Here is an 18,623-nt window from a genome sequence, read left to right as displayed (position 1 = left end):
AAGATTCCAAAAAAATTGTGCAGTCAGAAGCTCTGATAAATGGTTTAACTTTTCCAAGCCAAGCTTTGCTAAAAATATATTTAATTAAGAGGATGTTTACTGGAATATCCTGGACCAACTACCCACACTGGTTTTACCTGCCTTTAAAGCAACAGCACAAAGCAACACCCTTCATTGAATATGGGCACCAATGTAGCCAACACCACCAGGCAGCTTACCAGCCCTTAAATTCACATCTTCCTTTATCATTCCAACATTTACTGTAAAACTTCTTTGTTTATCAGGATGTAGACTCTCATTTCATGCCCCTTTCTGTATCGCTTGTCATTGTTGAGATTCACTTTTTCAATAAATGGATAACAACATGGATAGATAACTGCTGTTAATCATTTTTGAAGTGGGAAGTAACTAAACCTGAAGTGCAAGATATGGTCATGCTGACAATCTTAATCCTCATTAAATTATTATCGATGTGGATTCATTTTACATACTAATTATATCTGCTTAAGTCTATAAGGTTCCACACAGCAAAAACAAGAAAAGAGAGATAAGTCTTGCATATGTTCATGGTACTGCACCACTCCTTTATCTGGCAAACCATTCTAGACAGCTGATACACCGCTCACATGCCTTTACAAACTTTTACAGATTCTTTGCATTGCATTGTTTTGCAGGTGAGCCACAACTTCATTTTCAGAGTGTCATACTAATGCACACCTATTTCAGGTATTTTCATTTCACGATGCCAGGTAATTACTGTAATTGTATTTGTTTAGCTGGTGCAGTAACCTAGTTTGTAAGTCATAAACTGACCCAGTATATTAATTTGTCATTCTAGTGACCTAATTACACTAAATGAGAAATGCTGAATAAAGCATGCACATACACACACATATACATGATCACAGCAATGTTTCTTTACGTTTTTCTGAACTCTTGTGATACCACTTTGCAAACCGAACCATATGGTTAAACTGGACCTAAAATATCGAGCTGTCCCTTTCTAGCTCAGAGAAGTCTTCTCCTCTTGGCCATACTACGTCTGTGCATGTCGTAAACTCTCAAGGCTAGGCCTCTAGACCCTGAATATATTGGGGCGGGGTATTTACGACAATGGTTTTCAGCAGCCGCATTGAACAATGCATGGTTAGTTATACATTGTGATGCGGTGATCAGCGAGATAAGAACATTTCATGAATCACACGTGAACCCTGTCGTAGGATGATTTCTGAGCTCGGATCTGCGCTGGTTTGTACAGTGGTTTCATAAATGAGAGCCACTGACTTTAAAAGTTAAAATTCAATTCTTCTATTAAAACACTGCAATTATGTATTATTTGCCTTGCCTATTCATGAAAGTGGATAACTAATATGACCAAAAACATATTCAATTCATGTTTGTATCACTAATACATAATTAGAAAGAACAACAGACAAGTTAAACTTATCCTACACTTCACAACCTCTTTCTCAATAACTTAAAAGGCTCTGCGATGAACAGTTCATCTTATTTGCCAGTTTCTGCTTTGTCACTGTGTGACTGATATGCTTGTGGTAAAAACAAGGACGCGAACAGTGCTTCACCTCTTAAAAGAAATTTAACGGAAACAAAACACCAGGGCCAACAGGGAACAGAGTGTTCACACCTATGAAGTGCTTGTCACTAAATAAATACTCACATTTAGTGACATATATTAACATTCCCAAACATCTGCTTCCCCAAGGGTTTACACTAAGCTTACACTAGGGAGGGACGCACTCTGTATGGCTTCAGTGGATAAACAGATCCATCCATGATAAAAATCCTAAAACTTGGTCTTCATAATATAAATGTATATTTTGGTTGTCTTAACAATGGCAACATATCTTATTAGTCACACAACATTTGTCTATTTAATATGCTATAAATGAATTTATTAATCCATTTGTCATATTTCCCACTCGACATTGTGGTTGCTGAAATTTTCATGTGACAAACAAGTTACTCTGCAGATTTTCAACCACCTTTACGGCTGTAAATGAACTATGGTAAACTTAGCAGAACCCAGATCTGCCTGCTAATCCGCCAGATGATGCTCAAACAGCAGAATCTACTTGCACATTTTTGAATGCCCACCACCATCTACATTAGGTATATAGAAGTTGATCGAGATAGAGATGCCCCTCTCTCTTTCTCAAACTGTAAAAGTAGGCAGAGCTGATCAAATAAAAACTAAAACTATGTTACTGTATTGCATATGCAATATTGCTGTATTGCATATTACTCAATATAAGTGCACTGTTTGGCTGTAATGTTGAACATTGTTTAACAGTGCTGTTGTAATTTGTGAACATGATTCTGGCGCCATACTATTTCCCGTATGGTAAAAGCTGAGGCTGAAAAATGACGGATCAAAGTAAAACCAAAAGAAATTCAGTTCTCCTGCATTGTACTGGGGTGGAGGCAGAGATGGATGGCTTAGAGATGGGTATCTCAATTATAGGCAAATAAAAACCAAAACTATCTTCCACTGAAGGTACTTGAGAAAATGCATTATTCTGCTATCTAGGCAAACTAACACTTTGAGAAGTTTTTGAGATATCCTGCAAACAAATGGGACTCAAAACAGAACCTTGTTTTCTACTATAGTGACCAACATTGTTTTTAGATACAGCATTTTTAAGTAATATTCATTTGAAACAAATTTCTGGACACTTAAAGGGCTTTTTAGCAACTTACTCTAAGTAAAGCCTTTTTTAAAATTAACTTTCTGTTTCTGCTGAACACTGTTTGATTGTCATCTTAATACACAAAGGAATGTCTGGTTCATATGCTATGAGGAAGCATAAGATGTGATGCTTCTGATACTCCAATCAAACAATGGACTTATGGGACTGTGCCAGTTTTTGCAGTATAAAAGCCTTGTTGCAGGGAAACGCAGCCTCATGTAGATGAAAAGTATAAGAACAAAAGACGGACATATGAACAGGTAATTAATTCATTTTATATGAAAAAGACTTTACTTTCAAACTGCTTGCTGCATGGAGTCTTAGAGTGATAGATTTCTAACTGAATTATAGCAAGATCTTAAATTAGAATTTCACTCTTATTGGAGAAAATAATTAGACAGTCTGTTCACTGTACTGTAATTAAATTTTATAATGCCATGTTTCAATTTCAGACATTCTCATTCGACACTATCAACATTGTATTATATAAACATCAATATCTAAGACACGTTTTGTTTACAGTCACATTTGCTTGCCAGCCAGTGGGATAAAAGTTATGTTGTATGATAGCATATGAATTAAAAATCATCAATAATTAGGCTGAGTGAAAGAACATGATTTTTTGTGCAGATCTGGATTTGGGTGTAGATCCACAATTTCTTAATACTGCAATTTTTTCTTTGTTTGTTTTTTACGTTAGTTCCATTTTCTGTATACACATTCCATGAATAATGGACATTTTATGTATTTCTGTATTCATATGTCAAAATGACATTTTTCAAACACGTATGTGATATTTACAGACACATTTTCTTGCCAGCAAGTGCAATTAAAGTTATGTTGTATAATTTGCATTCTCTGGGTGCTTTTTAGAATTTTGGTTGTATGGCTGTTGTCTTATTTTCCTTTTAATTTTTAATTTATTCTATTTTATCAGCAGGTTGAATTATGTGCTTTTGAGATGGCAAGTCAAATCATGCTGCCTTTGCTGCTGTTGGGATTGATAAGTAAGCATTTTATTTTTTAGAATCAATTAAACAATTAAATAAGCTTTAAGTTACCATCTGACTTTTGTTTATTGATACTATCAGACTTTAATTTTCATCTAATTATGCTAATACTTTTCATAGGTACTGTGACTTCTCAGACAGGTAAGCTGAAGCTTGGTTTCACTCTTAGTCATTTGTTCATACTCTTAATAGGCCACTAGAGGCAATGGTGTCATTTGCTTTGCCTTATTTAACAAGTTACACATTACCAGGTTGGAAGGCAGTATTTTACTGCCCCCCTCTGGTTGCACCTGGGATGTGGCACAAAGTGCACTCTGCTGCACCTGTAACTAAGTCAATAGTGATGTCATGGTGTACTGACACGCTATGAAGTAAATTCAGCCAAAACAAGATATTTAGGTGGTCATCATTGATCATTTTTTAGTTCTTGTTTGTTCTTCATTTTCATTTTGTTTATTTATGTATTCTTTTTTTATTTCTTACTCTGTTGTGGTGATAGATGTACAGAAAACACTATGCAGCATTTGCCAATGAGGCCAATGTGGATAGGCATTCTGTCATTTCTTAAATATTGTAATGTCTTTTGTTTTTTCTAGGAACACTCTACCCAGTTGGTGGAAGACTAAGCTCTCAATCAGATGATGGAAGTTCTCCCCGAATTCCCCTGCAACAACCTTTTCTGTATTTTGGCCATTCCTATGATCAGATTTATGTAGGTTAAAAAATTAAATAAGTAAATACAAAATCTTTGTCCTTTTACAACTGGTTATGAAATCACTTTTAACAAAAAAACTGTGTTGTAAATGTACAAAAATGAGTCAATACAATTATTATGGTATAGAAAAGAAAACACGAATCTAAAACTTCAATAAATGTTTCAGACATCAAAGAAGTGCTACAGTTAGTCTTTAAATCAACATATTGTTTTATCTCTGATATGGTTATAAGATACTGAAGCGTTAGTGATTATCCTTGATAACATGCAATCAATTATGAATTTAGTTTACTAATACTTAAGAATTGGCTTTTTTTTTTATCCAGGTAAACCACAATGGACATATGACCTTCAATATGCCATATAGACGATACACAGCTCAAAGGTTTCCATTGCATGGACACAGAGACATCATCGCTCCATTCTGGACAGATTTAGACAACAGACAGATGGGTCAGATCTCCTACAACCAATACACCAGCGGCAATATCCTTCAACAAGCTACACGAGACATTAATGAGTACTTCCCAGGTCTGAACTTCAGAGCCAGCTGGGTGTTTGTTGCAACATGGTATGAGGTGGCCTATTTTCCAAACACTGGAACAGTAAGTTATTTTGTTCTAAACAGGAAAAGACATATGACGCACAGTACACATGTATTTTAACAATTACTCTACATACTATAAAAAACACTTTTTTTTCAGCGAACAACAGTCCAAGCAGTCTTGATCTCTGGCGGTCAGTACTCATTTGTGCTGATGAACTATGGGATAATAGCCTCAACAAGTCGCAATGTACAGGTTAGAACCATGAAAGCTATATACAATGAACTACAAGACAAGACACAAAGTTTCCATGCCTAATTGTATCTAAATGCAAAAATGGGAATGCACAAATATAATACACTTGAGAAATGATTTTATCTATGTGACATGTATTGCCAGGCTGGATATGACACAGCTCACTCCGCTCAGTATTTCTCCATCCCGGGATCGTTCTCTGGCAATGCATCAGGACCAAATTCAAATTTCCGCCTAAGCAGCAATGTAAATGTCCCTAGCCGATGGGCTTTCCGGACTGACCATGGAACAACAGGCTGCACTTTCAATGGTAAAACCAGAACAAGAGCGTGGTCACAGTAGATACTCTTTACAATATTTTCCACATTTAATCACTGTTACTGGAAAGTCTGACTTCAACTCTGTGCTTGATGTTGAACTACTGAACAATATTTTACATGCTGCACACAGCATAGTGGGTTAGAATTTGGTGATATATTGACTATCTACATTGGAAGTTACTTTTTTTTAACTTGCACCTTTAATTCCATAAATTTGTGACTTACATTGGAATGTCACAGTAGTTCTAAGGAATCACATGTTTAGGACATTTCAGGGTTCTATAAGGTTAAGACTGTAACAATGAAAATGCAGGATCCCTTGTTCAAGGTGGTGAGGACCTTTCTTGCATGTTATCGTCCTCTAAATCCTCTCCATTCCTTGTTCTCACTATAGGCAAAAGCACCCCCCTGAAATGGTAATAGTGTTTACATGTTGAAGTCAATGCCTTTGAAGAAACCTTTCATTTGTTTTTCTTCACAGGTGAACCTGTACAGCTGGGTGACTCATTCTGGAGCGACAGTACCTGTGCACAGAAGTGCACCTGTACCTCTGCAGGCCTGCAGTGTCAAAGCCAACCCTGTGCCTTTTCCCAAATCTGCCGACCTACTTCCTTTCAGTTCTCCTGCCAGACGGTGCAAAGACGCACCTGCACCATAAGTGGTGATCCACATTACTATACCTTCGATAACAGAGTGTTTCACTTCCAAGGTACCTGCACTTATGTTCTCTCAGAGCAATGTGGTCGTGGGCTGCCCTACTATAGAGTAGAGGGTAAGAACGAGCACCGGGGCAGTACTCGAGTCTCTTGGACAAGACTGGTCAAAGTGTACGTCTATAATGAAACAATCGAGATTGTCAAGGGACGTCGTGGTCAGGCCAAGGTTAGCCATGAGAATATAGTCTACAAATTGCAGTGATATTTTGTATATTGTTTATATTTTTAAAACTCTGTCTTTGCATGATATTGTGCTTACAGGTTAATGGCAACTTTGTGGCCACTCCCATCTCTCTTAGCAATGGCACAGTCCAAGTTTATGAGTCAGGATTTTCTGTGATTGTCAGCACTGACTTTGGCTTGAAGGTTTCATATGACACGGACAGTTATGTCAGGATCAGTGTGCCCTACACTTACCAGAATGCAACATGTGGCCTGTGTGGAAACTTCAATAATCGCCCTGAAGATGACTTTAGAACCCGCCAAGGTGAGCTGGTGAGCTCTGATGTGGTGTTTGCCAACAGCTGGCAAGCAACAGGGGATGATGAGCCTGGCTGTGGGGTCCGATGTGGAGGTCTGGACTGTGCTGCCTGCACTTTGGCTCAGACAGCTTTATACAGCAACGATGCCCATTGTGGTATCCTGCAGAGCAGTTCTGGACCCTTCGCTGTTTGCCATCAACAACTTCCCCCACAGAACTTTGTGGAGAGTTGTGTTTATGATCTTTGTCTGGGAGGAGGGTATCAACCCATTCTGTGCCAAGCCCTAAACGTGTATGCAAGTCAGTGTCAACAGAATGGTATAGAGCTGCCGAGCTGGAGGAGACAAGGCTTCTGTGGTATGTCTATCAATCAACATTAATTTTTTAAAAATCCATTCAGCAAAATGCCCATGATTTGAAGATCAATGTTGTTTTCTTTTGTCTAGAAATCCCCTGCCCTGCCAACAGCCACTTCGAGTCCCAAGGCACAGCCTGTCCAGCTACTTGCATCAATCCCAATTCTACCCACAACTGTCCTCTCCCTGCCCAGGAAAGCTGCATCTGCAATTCAGGCTATGTCCTCAGTGCTGGAGTCTGCGTCCCTCATGCTGAGTGTGGCTGCAGCTTTGAGGGTCGCTACTACCGCTCTGGAGACACTGTAATACTAGATGAGGACTGTGGGAGACGTTGTAGCTGCAGTTATGGCTCCATGACCTGCCGCTTCCATGGATGTGGCCTACACGAGTCTTGCAGGGTGGAGGAGGGAGAAAGAGGATGTAGACCTAATGGTTTTGCAACTTGCTGGACAAGAGGCCCAGGGACATATCAAACTTTTGATGGACTGACATACAGGTATCCTGGTGCATGTCGACTTACCCTTGCCAAAGTAATGGGATTGTCTAGTCATCCACATTTTGTGGTGACTGCTGAAAAAGTGCCGAGAGGTCAGCAGGGCTTTACCAGGGTACTAAAATTTGAGGCAGAGGGAACACAAATCTCCATTGAAATGACAGCAAGCAGCAAAGTTCAGGTAAGCCACAAATATATTTCAAGAGAAATTAGCAGTGACACCACGGAGAGGTTTCATTAAAAACAGAACAATTTCTGCTTTGCAGCTTGCAAAAATAAATAAATCATAAATAAATAAATAAATAAAAAATAAAACAACCTTCTACCTTCAAAGTTGGCTGTTTAAATGGCCCTATAAGGTATTATTTCTGTCTCCCATGTAACAGTCTTGTTTTGAGCAACACATAAGAGGAGACTCTTTCTCCAGAAACAGTTCTGAAGATGTTTTGATAAAAACTTTAAAACTTGTTACCCCTGAAAATCTGACACTGGATGCTTAAATGACTCTTCAGGTTGACGGTCAGCGGATCAGACTACCCTTCAGGTCAGCATCCAACAGAATCCAGATCTACCACAGCAACATTCACAGTATCATCCTGCGCACCTCCTTTGGTGTAACTGTGCAGACAGTCTGGCCTCACTTTGTGCGTGTCACTGCACCTGGCATCTACAGTAATTCACTGGGTGGACTCTGTGGTAATTACAATGGTCAACCGCATGATGACTTTCGCACACCCAATGGCATTCTAGTCAACAGTTCCCTGGAGTTTGGGGACAGTTGGCGAGATGGCTCCCTCGCTGCACACTGTGTGGAAAGTGTAAATCAGAACTCCAGAACAAACTACAATTCTAGTGAGTACTGTGGTATCCTTGGCTCACCTCATGGGCCTTTTACCCAGTGTTGGGCCATGGTAGATCCACAGGAGAATGTGGATGCATGTGTGGAGATCATAAGGACCTCTAGAAATCCTGCTTCAGCACGATGTGAGGTCCTGCGCGATTATGCACTGATGTGTCAACAGAAAGGCATCGCCCTTGGACACTGGAGAAATGCAACTGACTGTGGTAAGCACTTTGCCCCCTTGATATAAGTGGCTTGATAGTATATCAGTGCTTTCATTGAATGAATACCTTTGTTTTTCTCTAGAGCAAAACTGCCCTCAAAACAGCCATTATGAAGTCTGTGGAACGTCTTGTCCTTCCACCTGTCCCAGTCTCTCTTTCCCTTTTGACTGTGTTACTGCATGCCAGGAGGGTTGCCAGTGTGATGATGGTTTTGTCCTCAATGGAAACCAGTGTGTGCCACCAATAGGGTGCGGATGCTATCACCAAGGACGCTATCGGCAAGGGAGTGAACAGTTCTGGGACGGGGAGGAGTGTCAGAGCTTGTGTACCTGTGACGGCACTACTGGGGTAGTCCACTGTGTCCCTAACTCCTGTGGTCCCCAGGAGTCCTGCCGTGTGGTGGAGGGTGAGTTTGGCTGCCATCCAAACCCTCATGGCACCTGCTCTGCCTCAGGTGACCCTCACTACCTCACCTTTGATGGCAAGGCCTATGACTTCCAGGGAACCTGCCGCTATACTCTGGTGACCCTTTGTAATACCACTGATGGACTCCACCAATTTTCTGTGGAGGCTAAGAATGAGCCGTGGAGAGGGCTGCCAGTTTCAATCACAGCTGAAGTTTTTGTAAATGTGTGGGGCTATCAAGTGCATATGTCAAGGGACAGCCACGGTTCGGTACAGGTGAGTTACATAGATTGAAGAATTACTTTTAACAAATCATTTCACTTTACAATATACACTGGATTTCATTTTTTAAAATCAACAGATCCAGCACAAATACTAATCTATTATTGTTCATCCAAATTTCTTTTTCTAATGTTAAAGGTGAATGGGGTAACTAAAAACTTGCCTATTCTCTTGAACGGAAGTCGTGTTTCTATCTATGCAAGTGGATCTCGCTCATTTGTAAGTGCTGATTTCGGCCTAAGTGTCACATACGATGGAGGGAGTACAGTATCCATCTCTGTACCACCAAGTTACAGGTACTGCCATTTATTCTAGCCATGTTTGAATACTTTAAATTCTGGAACATAAATATTATTGCAAATATTTAACACATACAGCTTCAATCTATCAAATGATTTTGACTCTGGATGAATATATTCATTATCATCACTGCAGAGGAAAAACATGTGGACTTTGTGGAAACTTCAATGGAAATCCAAATGATGAGTTCCACAACCCATCTGGAATGATGGTCACCACTCCAGATGAGTTTGGGGCAGCTTGGAAAGTGGAAGGCAACTATACCTGCAGTGATGGGTGTGGGTCCTCTTGCCCACAGTGCACTGATGAGCTACCTGCCAGAGCCCAATGTGAGGTGATTCAGGCAGTCAATGGCCCCCTCAGCTTCTGCCATGAGCAGGTTGACTCAGCGCCATATTTCAGCGACTGTGTGTTTGATGTTTGTGTGTCGGGAAATCGAGGCCAAGATCTTCTGTGTAGGGCCATTGAGGCTTATGTCAGTGCTTGTCAGTCTGCTAATGTCCAAATCTACCCATGGAGACAGAACACCAGCTGCAGTAAGTCAATCAGTAATTGTATTGTTTATGTTCAGCCAAGAAAACAAAGATGTGTTTTCTAGGACTTGGTCTGTTGATCAACTGCACTTCGGTACAGTGTCAGGACTGGCTGTTAATTGTCAATAATGTTTAAACATCTGACATCCATCATTTGTCTCCTATCTTACGAAGGACTAGACTGTCCAGCCAACAGCCATTATGAGCTGTGTGGTACCGACTGTGGCCACACCTGTGCCAGCAGCACTGATGCCACCTGTGAGCAGGGTTGCTCTGAGGGATGTTTCTGTGACGAAGGTTTTCTCAGGAGCGGGACGAGATGTGTCCCTGTGGAAAGCTGTGGCTGTCAACATGATGGCTTCTATTATAACGTAAGTCATGTACATGTAGATGGATAAAACATCAGATTTGAATAACTATGCCTAAATTAATCATCCCCTAGTCTCTACTATCTCAGTCTTTGCACATTAATCCATTCCCTTTGTTCAAGAGTCACTGAGCAGCTCTGCTATATCACATATGTGTAACAATACAACAGTGGCTAAGTTTATCATCAAACTAGTAAGAGGTAGAAACCAGGGGGATCAGGTTGATCCTTATCTGGTTTAGCAAGAGAATCATAATTCTAGTCCTTGGCTCGTGTAACTGTTCATGGTGCTACCATTGTCTCTGTTGGGAAGAGTATGTGATGCATCTAATGAACACTTTATCAGTTTATAGTTTTAAAAATGCTGGATTCCCTCACACTATTTTTGAGCATAGTGCACCTTGCTGTTCAAATTATTTTACTGTAAAATAAAAAAAAATCATGAAATAAAATATAAAATTATGTCAGCAAACTACAAAGGTGCGGTGCAGAACACAGAACAATAACAATAACAATTTTATCATCTCAGAAGCATCTTTCTCTTATAAGTATAAAATATGCTCAATTTTTAGCATGTTTCACAAATCTTTTTCCTCTTTTTATAGGACGGTGAGTCCTTCTGGACAGAAGGTTGCTCCCAGCGATGTGAGTGCCATGCTCCCTATGATCTCCGCTGTTCTGCTGCATCTTGTACTTCGACACAAGAGTGCACCATCAGAGATGGCCAGCTGGGCTGTTATGATGCCATGTCTACTTGCACTGTGTGGGGGGACCCACACTATGACACCTTTGATGGGGCACTGGTTCATTTCCAGGGCACATGCTCTTACATCATTACTGAAAGTCTGAGCCACGGCACCAATGAAACCCAGTTTCAGGTCGTAGCTACTAATAATCATCGTGGCAACAACCGTGTGTCATTTGTGTCAACAGTGGATATATACCTCACAAATCAGCCTGAAAGTGTGAATGTTAGGATTGGACCCAACAAAAGAGTGAAGGTAAAGTCTTTATGACTTTAAACAAAAACAACTTTCTATATCTGTCTGGTGTAAACATACCGCACAACAAAAGCCTTATGTCTGCCTCTTTCTAATCTCTGATCTCTCCAGGTAAATGGAAGTGAGGTGTCTCTTCCCACCACTGTAGGAACATTAGCTCAGGTAGTAAGGCAGGAAAACTACATCGTGGTCAGTGCTGATGACTTGATAATCCAGTTTGACGGGCAGAGTACTTTACTGGTCAGAGTGGGCCACCATCGTCAAAACAGAGTTACTGGGATGTGTGGAAACTTCAACAGTGACCCTGCAGATGACAAAGTCCTGCCCAATGGCACATCTGCCCAAAATGACAACCACTTTGGACACAGCTGGAAGTCATCGACAAGCCAACCAGGGTAGGCTTTTTGAAAAAGAAGCTTTGTATGGTATTCCTTATACAAATTGCATCAAAATGCCATTGCCATTTCAAAATCTTTCACTACATACACAGGATCTAGTCTTGTTCAGCTTGACCACCACACATTTTTAATACACCTTATGCTTCACACCCACCCATACTTGTCAGAAATCCTAGTTACAACAGTACCTATTACAGAAAAATATCTTGTGGCAAAAAAGTCAGCTCAAGTGTTTAAATCTTTCTTTTACAGATGTGGATCCACAGATGAGGACAATAGTGATGGACTGAATGACTGTATCTTCGTGGAAGAATACTCTGAGCTCTGTAGTGTCATCACCAACAGTAGCGGCCCATTCAGTGCCTGTCACCTGCACTCTGACCCCGAGCCATTTTTCACTTCCTGCGTGTATGATCTCTGCCTCTACACTCCAGCCAACGGCATGCTGTGTTCTGCAGTCTCCGCCTATGAGAGAACCTGCTCTGTTTTGGGGTTGAACATCCCAGAGTGGCGCCCTGCTTTGCTGTGTGGTATGTGTGCAATGGGCTAATGGACAGCCACATTAATGCATAAGAAAAGGTATTTTCTGCTTCTTGTTCAGTTTCACTTTCATCACTCCTCCTCTCATTCTTTCCTCATAGCTGAGTCAGACCCCTGTGAACAGCTGGACTGCGCAGAGTATGAGTGGTGTGGTGAGAAGGACGGTGTGTACGGCTGCTTCTGTGATGAACACCACCATCGACCCAACAATGAGAGCTACAGTGAGCCAGTTCCTCCTAAACACTGCTTTGTTTTTTTACATCACAGAAGTGAGATGATTAAGATCAGTGGTAGAAACTGCTTGAGGACAACAGCACTGTTTGTGAAATGTACATTAACACAACAGCACAAAACAAGAAGATCCACTTTCTTGTTTTGGATTATGGTTATCAAAGTTCTTTTGCTAAAAACAGGTAGAATTTAGCTATGACCAAGGTGCAATTTAACTGACTGGCTTCTTCTCCTTAACAATGGCGGCCGAGGCTCATGTGTATTGTAATAAAGTGAGCCATCCACCATGCCGAAATGACTGACAAAACATGATTCCTCAGAGATAATGCCAAAACTAGAAAAGGGCACTCAACACAGTGCAGATGTCTGCCGTGCGACCACTCAATTGTGGCCACTCAAGCATCCCAGAGCTAATGAAAATGTACGCCTGGTCTACTTATGATGGAGCTGGGGTGAATTACAGAGAGCAGATTTTTTTCCTGCTAACAGGCACTTTCTATGAAGTGCAAGTACAGTACTTTAAAAAAATGAGGAGTCATTTATCTTTAATGACTAAAACAGCCACATTTTTTTGATCCATGTCATCCATATCTGGACTTATAATAACAATAGCTTAGTCTGTACACTAAAGCACAACAAAATAAGAAATAACAACAACACAATTAAAACAGACCAAAAAGAAAAAACTGAAATGCATAGGCCACTGTCAGTAAATGTCAGTTTTTGAGCAACAAAGGCCAATCTGGCCTGCAACTGACAGTTAGGCTTATTGTATGTAGTCAAGCCAATGTCCGTAAAACTCACTGACCAGTTCAAGGGAATAAGAAGACAGTAGTAAATGACGTAATAAAACAGTCAGTAAAACAGTTTTTCAGCAACTACGACTTACCAATACGAACAGTCACACACACAATCAAATGCATTACCCCCTCTAGGGTAACACTTGGCAGAGACAAAAATTTATAGTGGTGATTTTTACAATATCTGCGTTTCTACCTCAAGATCAAATTTCACAACTCTATTCTTTGTTGGTTTTCAAATTATACTTTGTGTGGTGAGTTGACCTAATCTAATCAAAAAGTATTGACTGGGGCAGTTTTTTTTTTACAATGATACAAGCTATACTGAAACTAAAAAAAAATCTTTTTTATTTCTCTCTCTTTCATAGACTCGTCCATCACTTGTGTCAGTAGTTCAGGCACCATGTCTGTATCGCGCTGCCAGCTGTTTGAAGCTGGCTTCCACTGCAGTGCCCTCCACCTCCGAGATGACTCCTGCAATGGGACTCTCCAAGACGGACGACTGGTGTTCAACTTCAACAATGATGATCAGCTTTGTGGGACGGCTCTCAGGGTACAGTCCACAGACTATAATGCTATTAACTAAGGCTGAAGAAGATTTACAATGTACATTTTTTCCATACAACATTTTAGAGCTACAAACTTATACCATTCTGTCATTTCAATTTTTTAAGAGCAATGGAACACATTTCATCTATGAGAATACCATCCAGGGCGACGTGGACCCTCATCAAGGTCTTATCAGTCGCCAGAGGAGCATTCATCTACCTTTCAGCTGTGAATATCCTCTGACGCAGGCCCTGTCTATGTCTGTGGGCATCAACCCTGTAGAGAGGTAACACCACCATCCCCACAATATGCTTTGGTTGATTCCTTGAAATTAGGTGTTGCTAACTGAATCATCTTTTTATATTGAACATTAGTCCATAGTGGCACATGTAATGCTAAAAGGATTTCAGTATTTTTTGTATTCCGATAACCAGTTAAATGGTGCTATGTCAGCACCTTTTTTTGAGTAGTTATTCTCTGCAGCAGTAGTTCTCTACCATGACAGTGGCATTGACAAATATTAAAAGTGAGGGCCCTTGGTTGTTGAAAATGTTGAGAAAATGACCACTATCAGCGTTCTGCACCTTTACTAATAAAACTATTTAAAGCAAAAACATGAGAAGAAATTCAGGGGAGTCTGTTCCATTTCTTTAGATGTGTATGCATTAAAAATTAATTGCAAGACTTTGTCCAACACATTTTATATACATTTTATTCAATGCACAACTGTTAAATCTTAACTAATAAGTACCCCTTGACCTATAGTAATCAAAACCTTACAGTGACTTAACCCTTTCAAAAGTGTAGTCACATTTAGTTGTTTTTTTCGCAGCATTGTGAGGAAGAAGCTTCCATCTGGCCATGGACAGTATCATATGAGAATGATCCCCTACCAGGACACTGGCTTTCACTTCCCCCTGACCAGTGCCAGAAACATAGAGATGGAAATTGACGAGAGGTTGTACATCGAGGTGCGGACAGAGGGAGTTGATGGAAGACAGATCTCCACCGTTATAGACTCTTGTTGGGCAACACCTGTCAACCTTGCCGACTACCCTGTCCACTGGGATCTCATTAGGGCAAAGTAACAGAGCTATTTCTTCTTGCTTTAGCACTCTGACTACTGGTCTCATAAAAGGGCCTCTTTTCACTTGCTGCACCCAGTCTCTCTTTAACAATGTAACATCATTTACGATACAGCCCATTTGTAACCACAGTACGTTCTACAACTTTCCTTGTCTTCCAGGTGTCCAAATGCAGCAGATGGTACCGTACAGTTGATTCAGAACGGTATCTCCACCGTGTCCCGATTCTCCTTTAGGCTGTTCACCTTTACCAACTTTTCATCCATCTATCTGCACTGCCAGGTTCACCTGTGTCTTTTAAGACACAACAACTGCACAGCTGTAAGTACAACAGTATGTGTGTGCTTGTTGTAAGTTTAGATAGATTATCAGGTGCCTGAACAGAAGCCTGCAATGTTGTTTTCCTGCAGCACTGCTACCCAGGTTACCACAGGCAAGTGAAGAGGGACATATCCTACCATGCCACTACAGACATCTCACTAGGACCAATAAGCCTGGTGCCACATAGGATGGGTAAAGCTATTTTATCTTTTCATGACTTTCATACTCATATATGACGACACAGAGATCTATCAATGCATTTTTTGTAACTTTAATGTTGGTTCTTCTCCTGCAGTCAGAATGGTGAAATCAAGCAGCGCTACAGGCCAGCTGACCTCGCTGATGACTCTGCTGATCAGTTTGCTGACTGCTAAAACTCTGGTGATCAACAATGATCCATATTCTACAGTTACTCAACAAATATTTGCTATTGCATTGTATTTCTTCTCCTTGCTGTGATTTTTATTTGCAATAACTTTATTACAAGAAGTAATAACTACTTCACAACAGAAGGGGGCAGCATTCCAAAGTTGAAGCTTTGTGGATGCACTCAACGCCTATGATGTTTATCATTTGTATCCTTGTTTCTTTGTGGTGTTTCTTATCATTAAATCTTACTTCATTAAAAGAAGTAATCAAGTAAAATGAAGGTTAAAATTATAAATACTGTATCTCTATGCATGGAGTACATATCTCATTTGTTGCATACGCTTAACTTTTTTCAGTTGTCCACGGTAGAAGGCTCTGAGGTTACTGCAAACTGCCAGCACCATTTAACAGTTTCATCAACAATAACCAAGTTACTGATGCAAATTAATATTACAAATGACTTAGGGGAAAATATTGAAAACAAGTTGCACTTCCAGTGTTCATCCATTCATAACAATGAATGCTCACTCAGATCTTCCCCCACAGAAGATCTATACAATCAACATAGTTTCAAGGTGGGAACCCACGATGAGTGTCACTAATTCATTATCTGACAAAATGTCTCCCCTTATATTCCTGAGTTTTGACGTTGAATAATTGCAGGAAAGTGTTTCTGCAGAAAATGATGATGTTATAGTTAAGTTGACCTTTAATCTTTTGGATAGAAAATGTCACCACCATTAGCCTATGGATCCTTAAGTTTTCTGAGGTCATAGTGACTTTGTACTTTGTCCATCAAATTCTAATAAGCACATTGTCGAGTCCAAGTGAACATTTGTGCCAAATCTGGAGAAATTTCCTCAGGGCATGCATAAAATATGGTGTTCACGAAAATGAGACCGAGGGACAACCCAAAAGCAAAATGCATCCAGCCACGGCTTTTGGTAGAATAATTCAACATCCTCACATTGAAAAAATACAATAACATTAACTGCCATATTCAGATAAAGTCTTCGGACCACATGGAGTGAGTAAGAATTAAACACAGAACTAACAATAAATTTAAGGTACAGTATCACTTTAGATCATGTCCCTTAACAAAGAGCATAATTCTTTCCAATTTACAGATTAACTCTTTTTCTGTTGATGGTGCACTACTACATTACACACTCTTACATACATACAAGTACAAGGGAACAACAGTTAAAGTTGGAGGATAAAGGGATAACAATAGAGAATTTATGTTAGTATTCTTTATTCAGTGGGAACTGTTCTGTTATTACAGGGTGTATTACAGGAACATACTATAGACCAATAGCTGACACATTGTATGTTCAGGGAACTTGACAAGCCAGAGGTGGTACAGGTTCATGTGACTGACACTGTCGACACACAGAGTGCTCTTTATTGTTGTCATGAAGTGCAGTAAGTAGAAATGGTTTTATGTGATGAGGTAGTTGCAGAATATGACTGATTTTATGTCCTGAGTTTATGACAGCTTAACTGCCCTGAATGGTAAAGGACAGTAAATACGCTGGTAATTTTGACCTTTTACATTTTTTGGACATTATATCTGCCTTTGTGATGTTGCTACAATTACACATTTATCATATTTATATATTCAGATTTTTATCTGTGTACATTTAAACAATCACCTCAGTCATTGAAAACCTTAATTGAGACTAATTTATTTATCAATAACTTTAAAAACTCAGCATTTATTAATGGTAAACTAACTTAAAAAAATGTCATCTTGCATCTATCTATACCACTATTTATAACAAAACCTAAAGTAAGGGTCCCTTGGACGTCATTGTGATCCCAGCTACACCATCATAGCACCCCTAAATACCATGTGTAGAAACTTGTTGCAACGATTTATCCATCCACCTAGAGGAGCAGTGACTATGGAAGTTTAAAGGATTTACTGCTGTCAGACCACTAGTGTGACCATCTCATTTCCGCTGAACTTTTTTATTGACCCAGAGCACCTAAAATAAGCTGTTCTTATCATATGTGATCCATATGAGGGCGTATGCTTCCCATAAAGCATATTTTTAACGAAGCACTTGTTATCATATCATACAATCAAGAACATATTATACTGAACCATTTTTTTCACGTTAGCTCCAAATTTATAGTTTAATCAGTTAATGGAAATCTGGTTGTTTAATGAATACATTTTAAATTACAATTGTTTTGTGTTGCTGGCCAGTTTACATTCCTATTCTTAACTTTTTCTGCAAGTACTCAAATAGTACTCTACAATAATTTAATGCAAGTACTCAAACTTAATTTGAATTTACTTAAAATGCCCATCACTAGCATATAAGTGTAAAGAGTGACATAAAAGAAAGTGTGATCAAATCATGTGCTGGCGAGACCAACTGAAAAGTTGGTGGCAGAGAAAAAATGAGTCTGCTCAGCCCTGTTCCCTCTCGTCAACAATGTCCACTTATGTTATTATGTTAATTATGTGTATTTCTTTTATATTGTATAATTACTGTGGAATATAGTTCTCTGCTACGTACTGAGTCATTTAATTAGTATTACAGTGAACTTTTTGTTCGCTCTCAATAAGCCATCAATGTGTCATCTTTGCAGGTCTCCCAGCCCCTAAATTCTGGATTGTCAAGCTGAGTGTAAGGGAAAATTTAATACTGACTACAAATAATGTGTTTTGTTTTCCACTTACACAACAAACAAATATCTTTCTCTTCCTTAACTTGTCCAATCAGAAACACAGCAGGACTAATGCTGTTTTCACGCTACTGTAAA

General features: G+C 39.7%; 2 protein-coding genes across 4 annotated transcripts in view; one reads left to right on the top strand and one right to left on the bottom strand.

Moving 5' to 3' along the window:
* Window positions 1-18,623, bottom strand: part of LOC121958772 (neurexophilin-1-like) — a 111,201-nt gene that overhangs the window by 48,837 nt on the left and 43,741 nt on the right. The window lies entirely within an intron of this gene.
* The window catches only part of LOC121959172 (alpha-tectorin-like), a 47,158-nt gene continuing 31,447 nt past the window's right edge, over window positions 2,913-18,623 (top strand). Inside the window, exons 1-25 of one of the 3 annotated variants that reach the window (XM_088070372.1) lie at window positions 2,913-2,968; window positions 3,646-3,715; window positions 3,839-3,859; window positions 4,315-4,430; window positions 4,760-5,038; window positions 5,138-5,233; window positions 5,378-5,543; window positions 6,035-6,435; window positions 6,531-7,107; window positions 7,197-7,780; window positions 8,112-8,664; window positions 8,747-9,345; window positions 9,490-9,647; window positions 9,787-10,187; window positions 10,359-10,555; window positions 11,157-11,552; window positions 11,664-11,947; window positions 12,203-12,480; window positions 12,592-12,711; window positions 13,890-14,074; window positions 14,196-14,356; window positions 14,903-15,154; window positions 15,317-15,476; window positions 15,566-15,668; window positions 15,772-15,870. In XM_088070372.1, coding sequence (XP_087926498.1) covers window positions 3,670-3,715; window positions 3,839-3,859; window positions 4,315-4,430; window positions 4,760-5,038; window positions 5,138-5,233; window positions 5,378-5,543; window positions 6,035-6,435; window positions 6,531-7,107; window positions 7,197-7,780; window positions 8,112-8,664; window positions 8,747-9,345; window positions 9,490-9,647; window positions 9,787-10,187; window positions 10,359-10,555; window positions 11,157-11,552; window positions 11,664-11,947; window positions 12,203-12,480; window positions 12,592-12,711; window positions 13,890-14,074; window positions 14,196-14,356; window positions 14,903-15,154; window positions 15,317-15,476; window positions 15,566-15,668; window positions 15,772-15,870 — 6,232 coding nt within the window. In that variant the 5' untranslated portion in view covers window positions 2,913-2,968; window positions 3,646-3,669. Of the gene's footprint in view, window positions 2,969-3,645; window positions 3,716-3,838; window positions 3,860-4,314; window positions 4,431-4,759; window positions 5,039-5,137; window positions 5,234-5,377; window positions 5,544-6,034; window positions 6,436-6,530; window positions 7,108-7,196; window positions 7,781-8,111; window positions 8,665-8,746; window positions 9,346-9,489; window positions 9,648-9,786; window positions 10,188-10,358; window positions 10,556-11,156; window positions 11,553-11,663; window positions 11,948-12,202; window positions 12,481-12,591; window positions 12,712-13,889; window positions 14,075-14,195; window positions 14,357-14,902; window positions 15,155-15,316; window positions 15,477-15,565; window positions 15,669-15,771; window positions 16,154-18,623 lie in introns of those variants that run through there. The other 2 variants (XM_088070370.1, XM_088070371.1) reach the window with 2 other exon arrangements.

The sequence above is a fragment of the Plectropomus leopardus genome, chromosome 19 (genome assembly GCF_026936395.1).
Source record: "Plectropomus leopardus strain MGB_pleo_1.0 chromosome 19, ASM2693639v1, whole genome shotgun sequence".
Classification (NCBI taxonomy): Eukaryota; Metazoa; Chordata; class Actinopteri; order Perciformes; family Serranidae; genus Plectropomus; species Plectropomus leopardus.
Note: the sequence above shows the minus strand (reverse complement) of the source record. Positions and strands in the feature narration are given on the sequence as shown.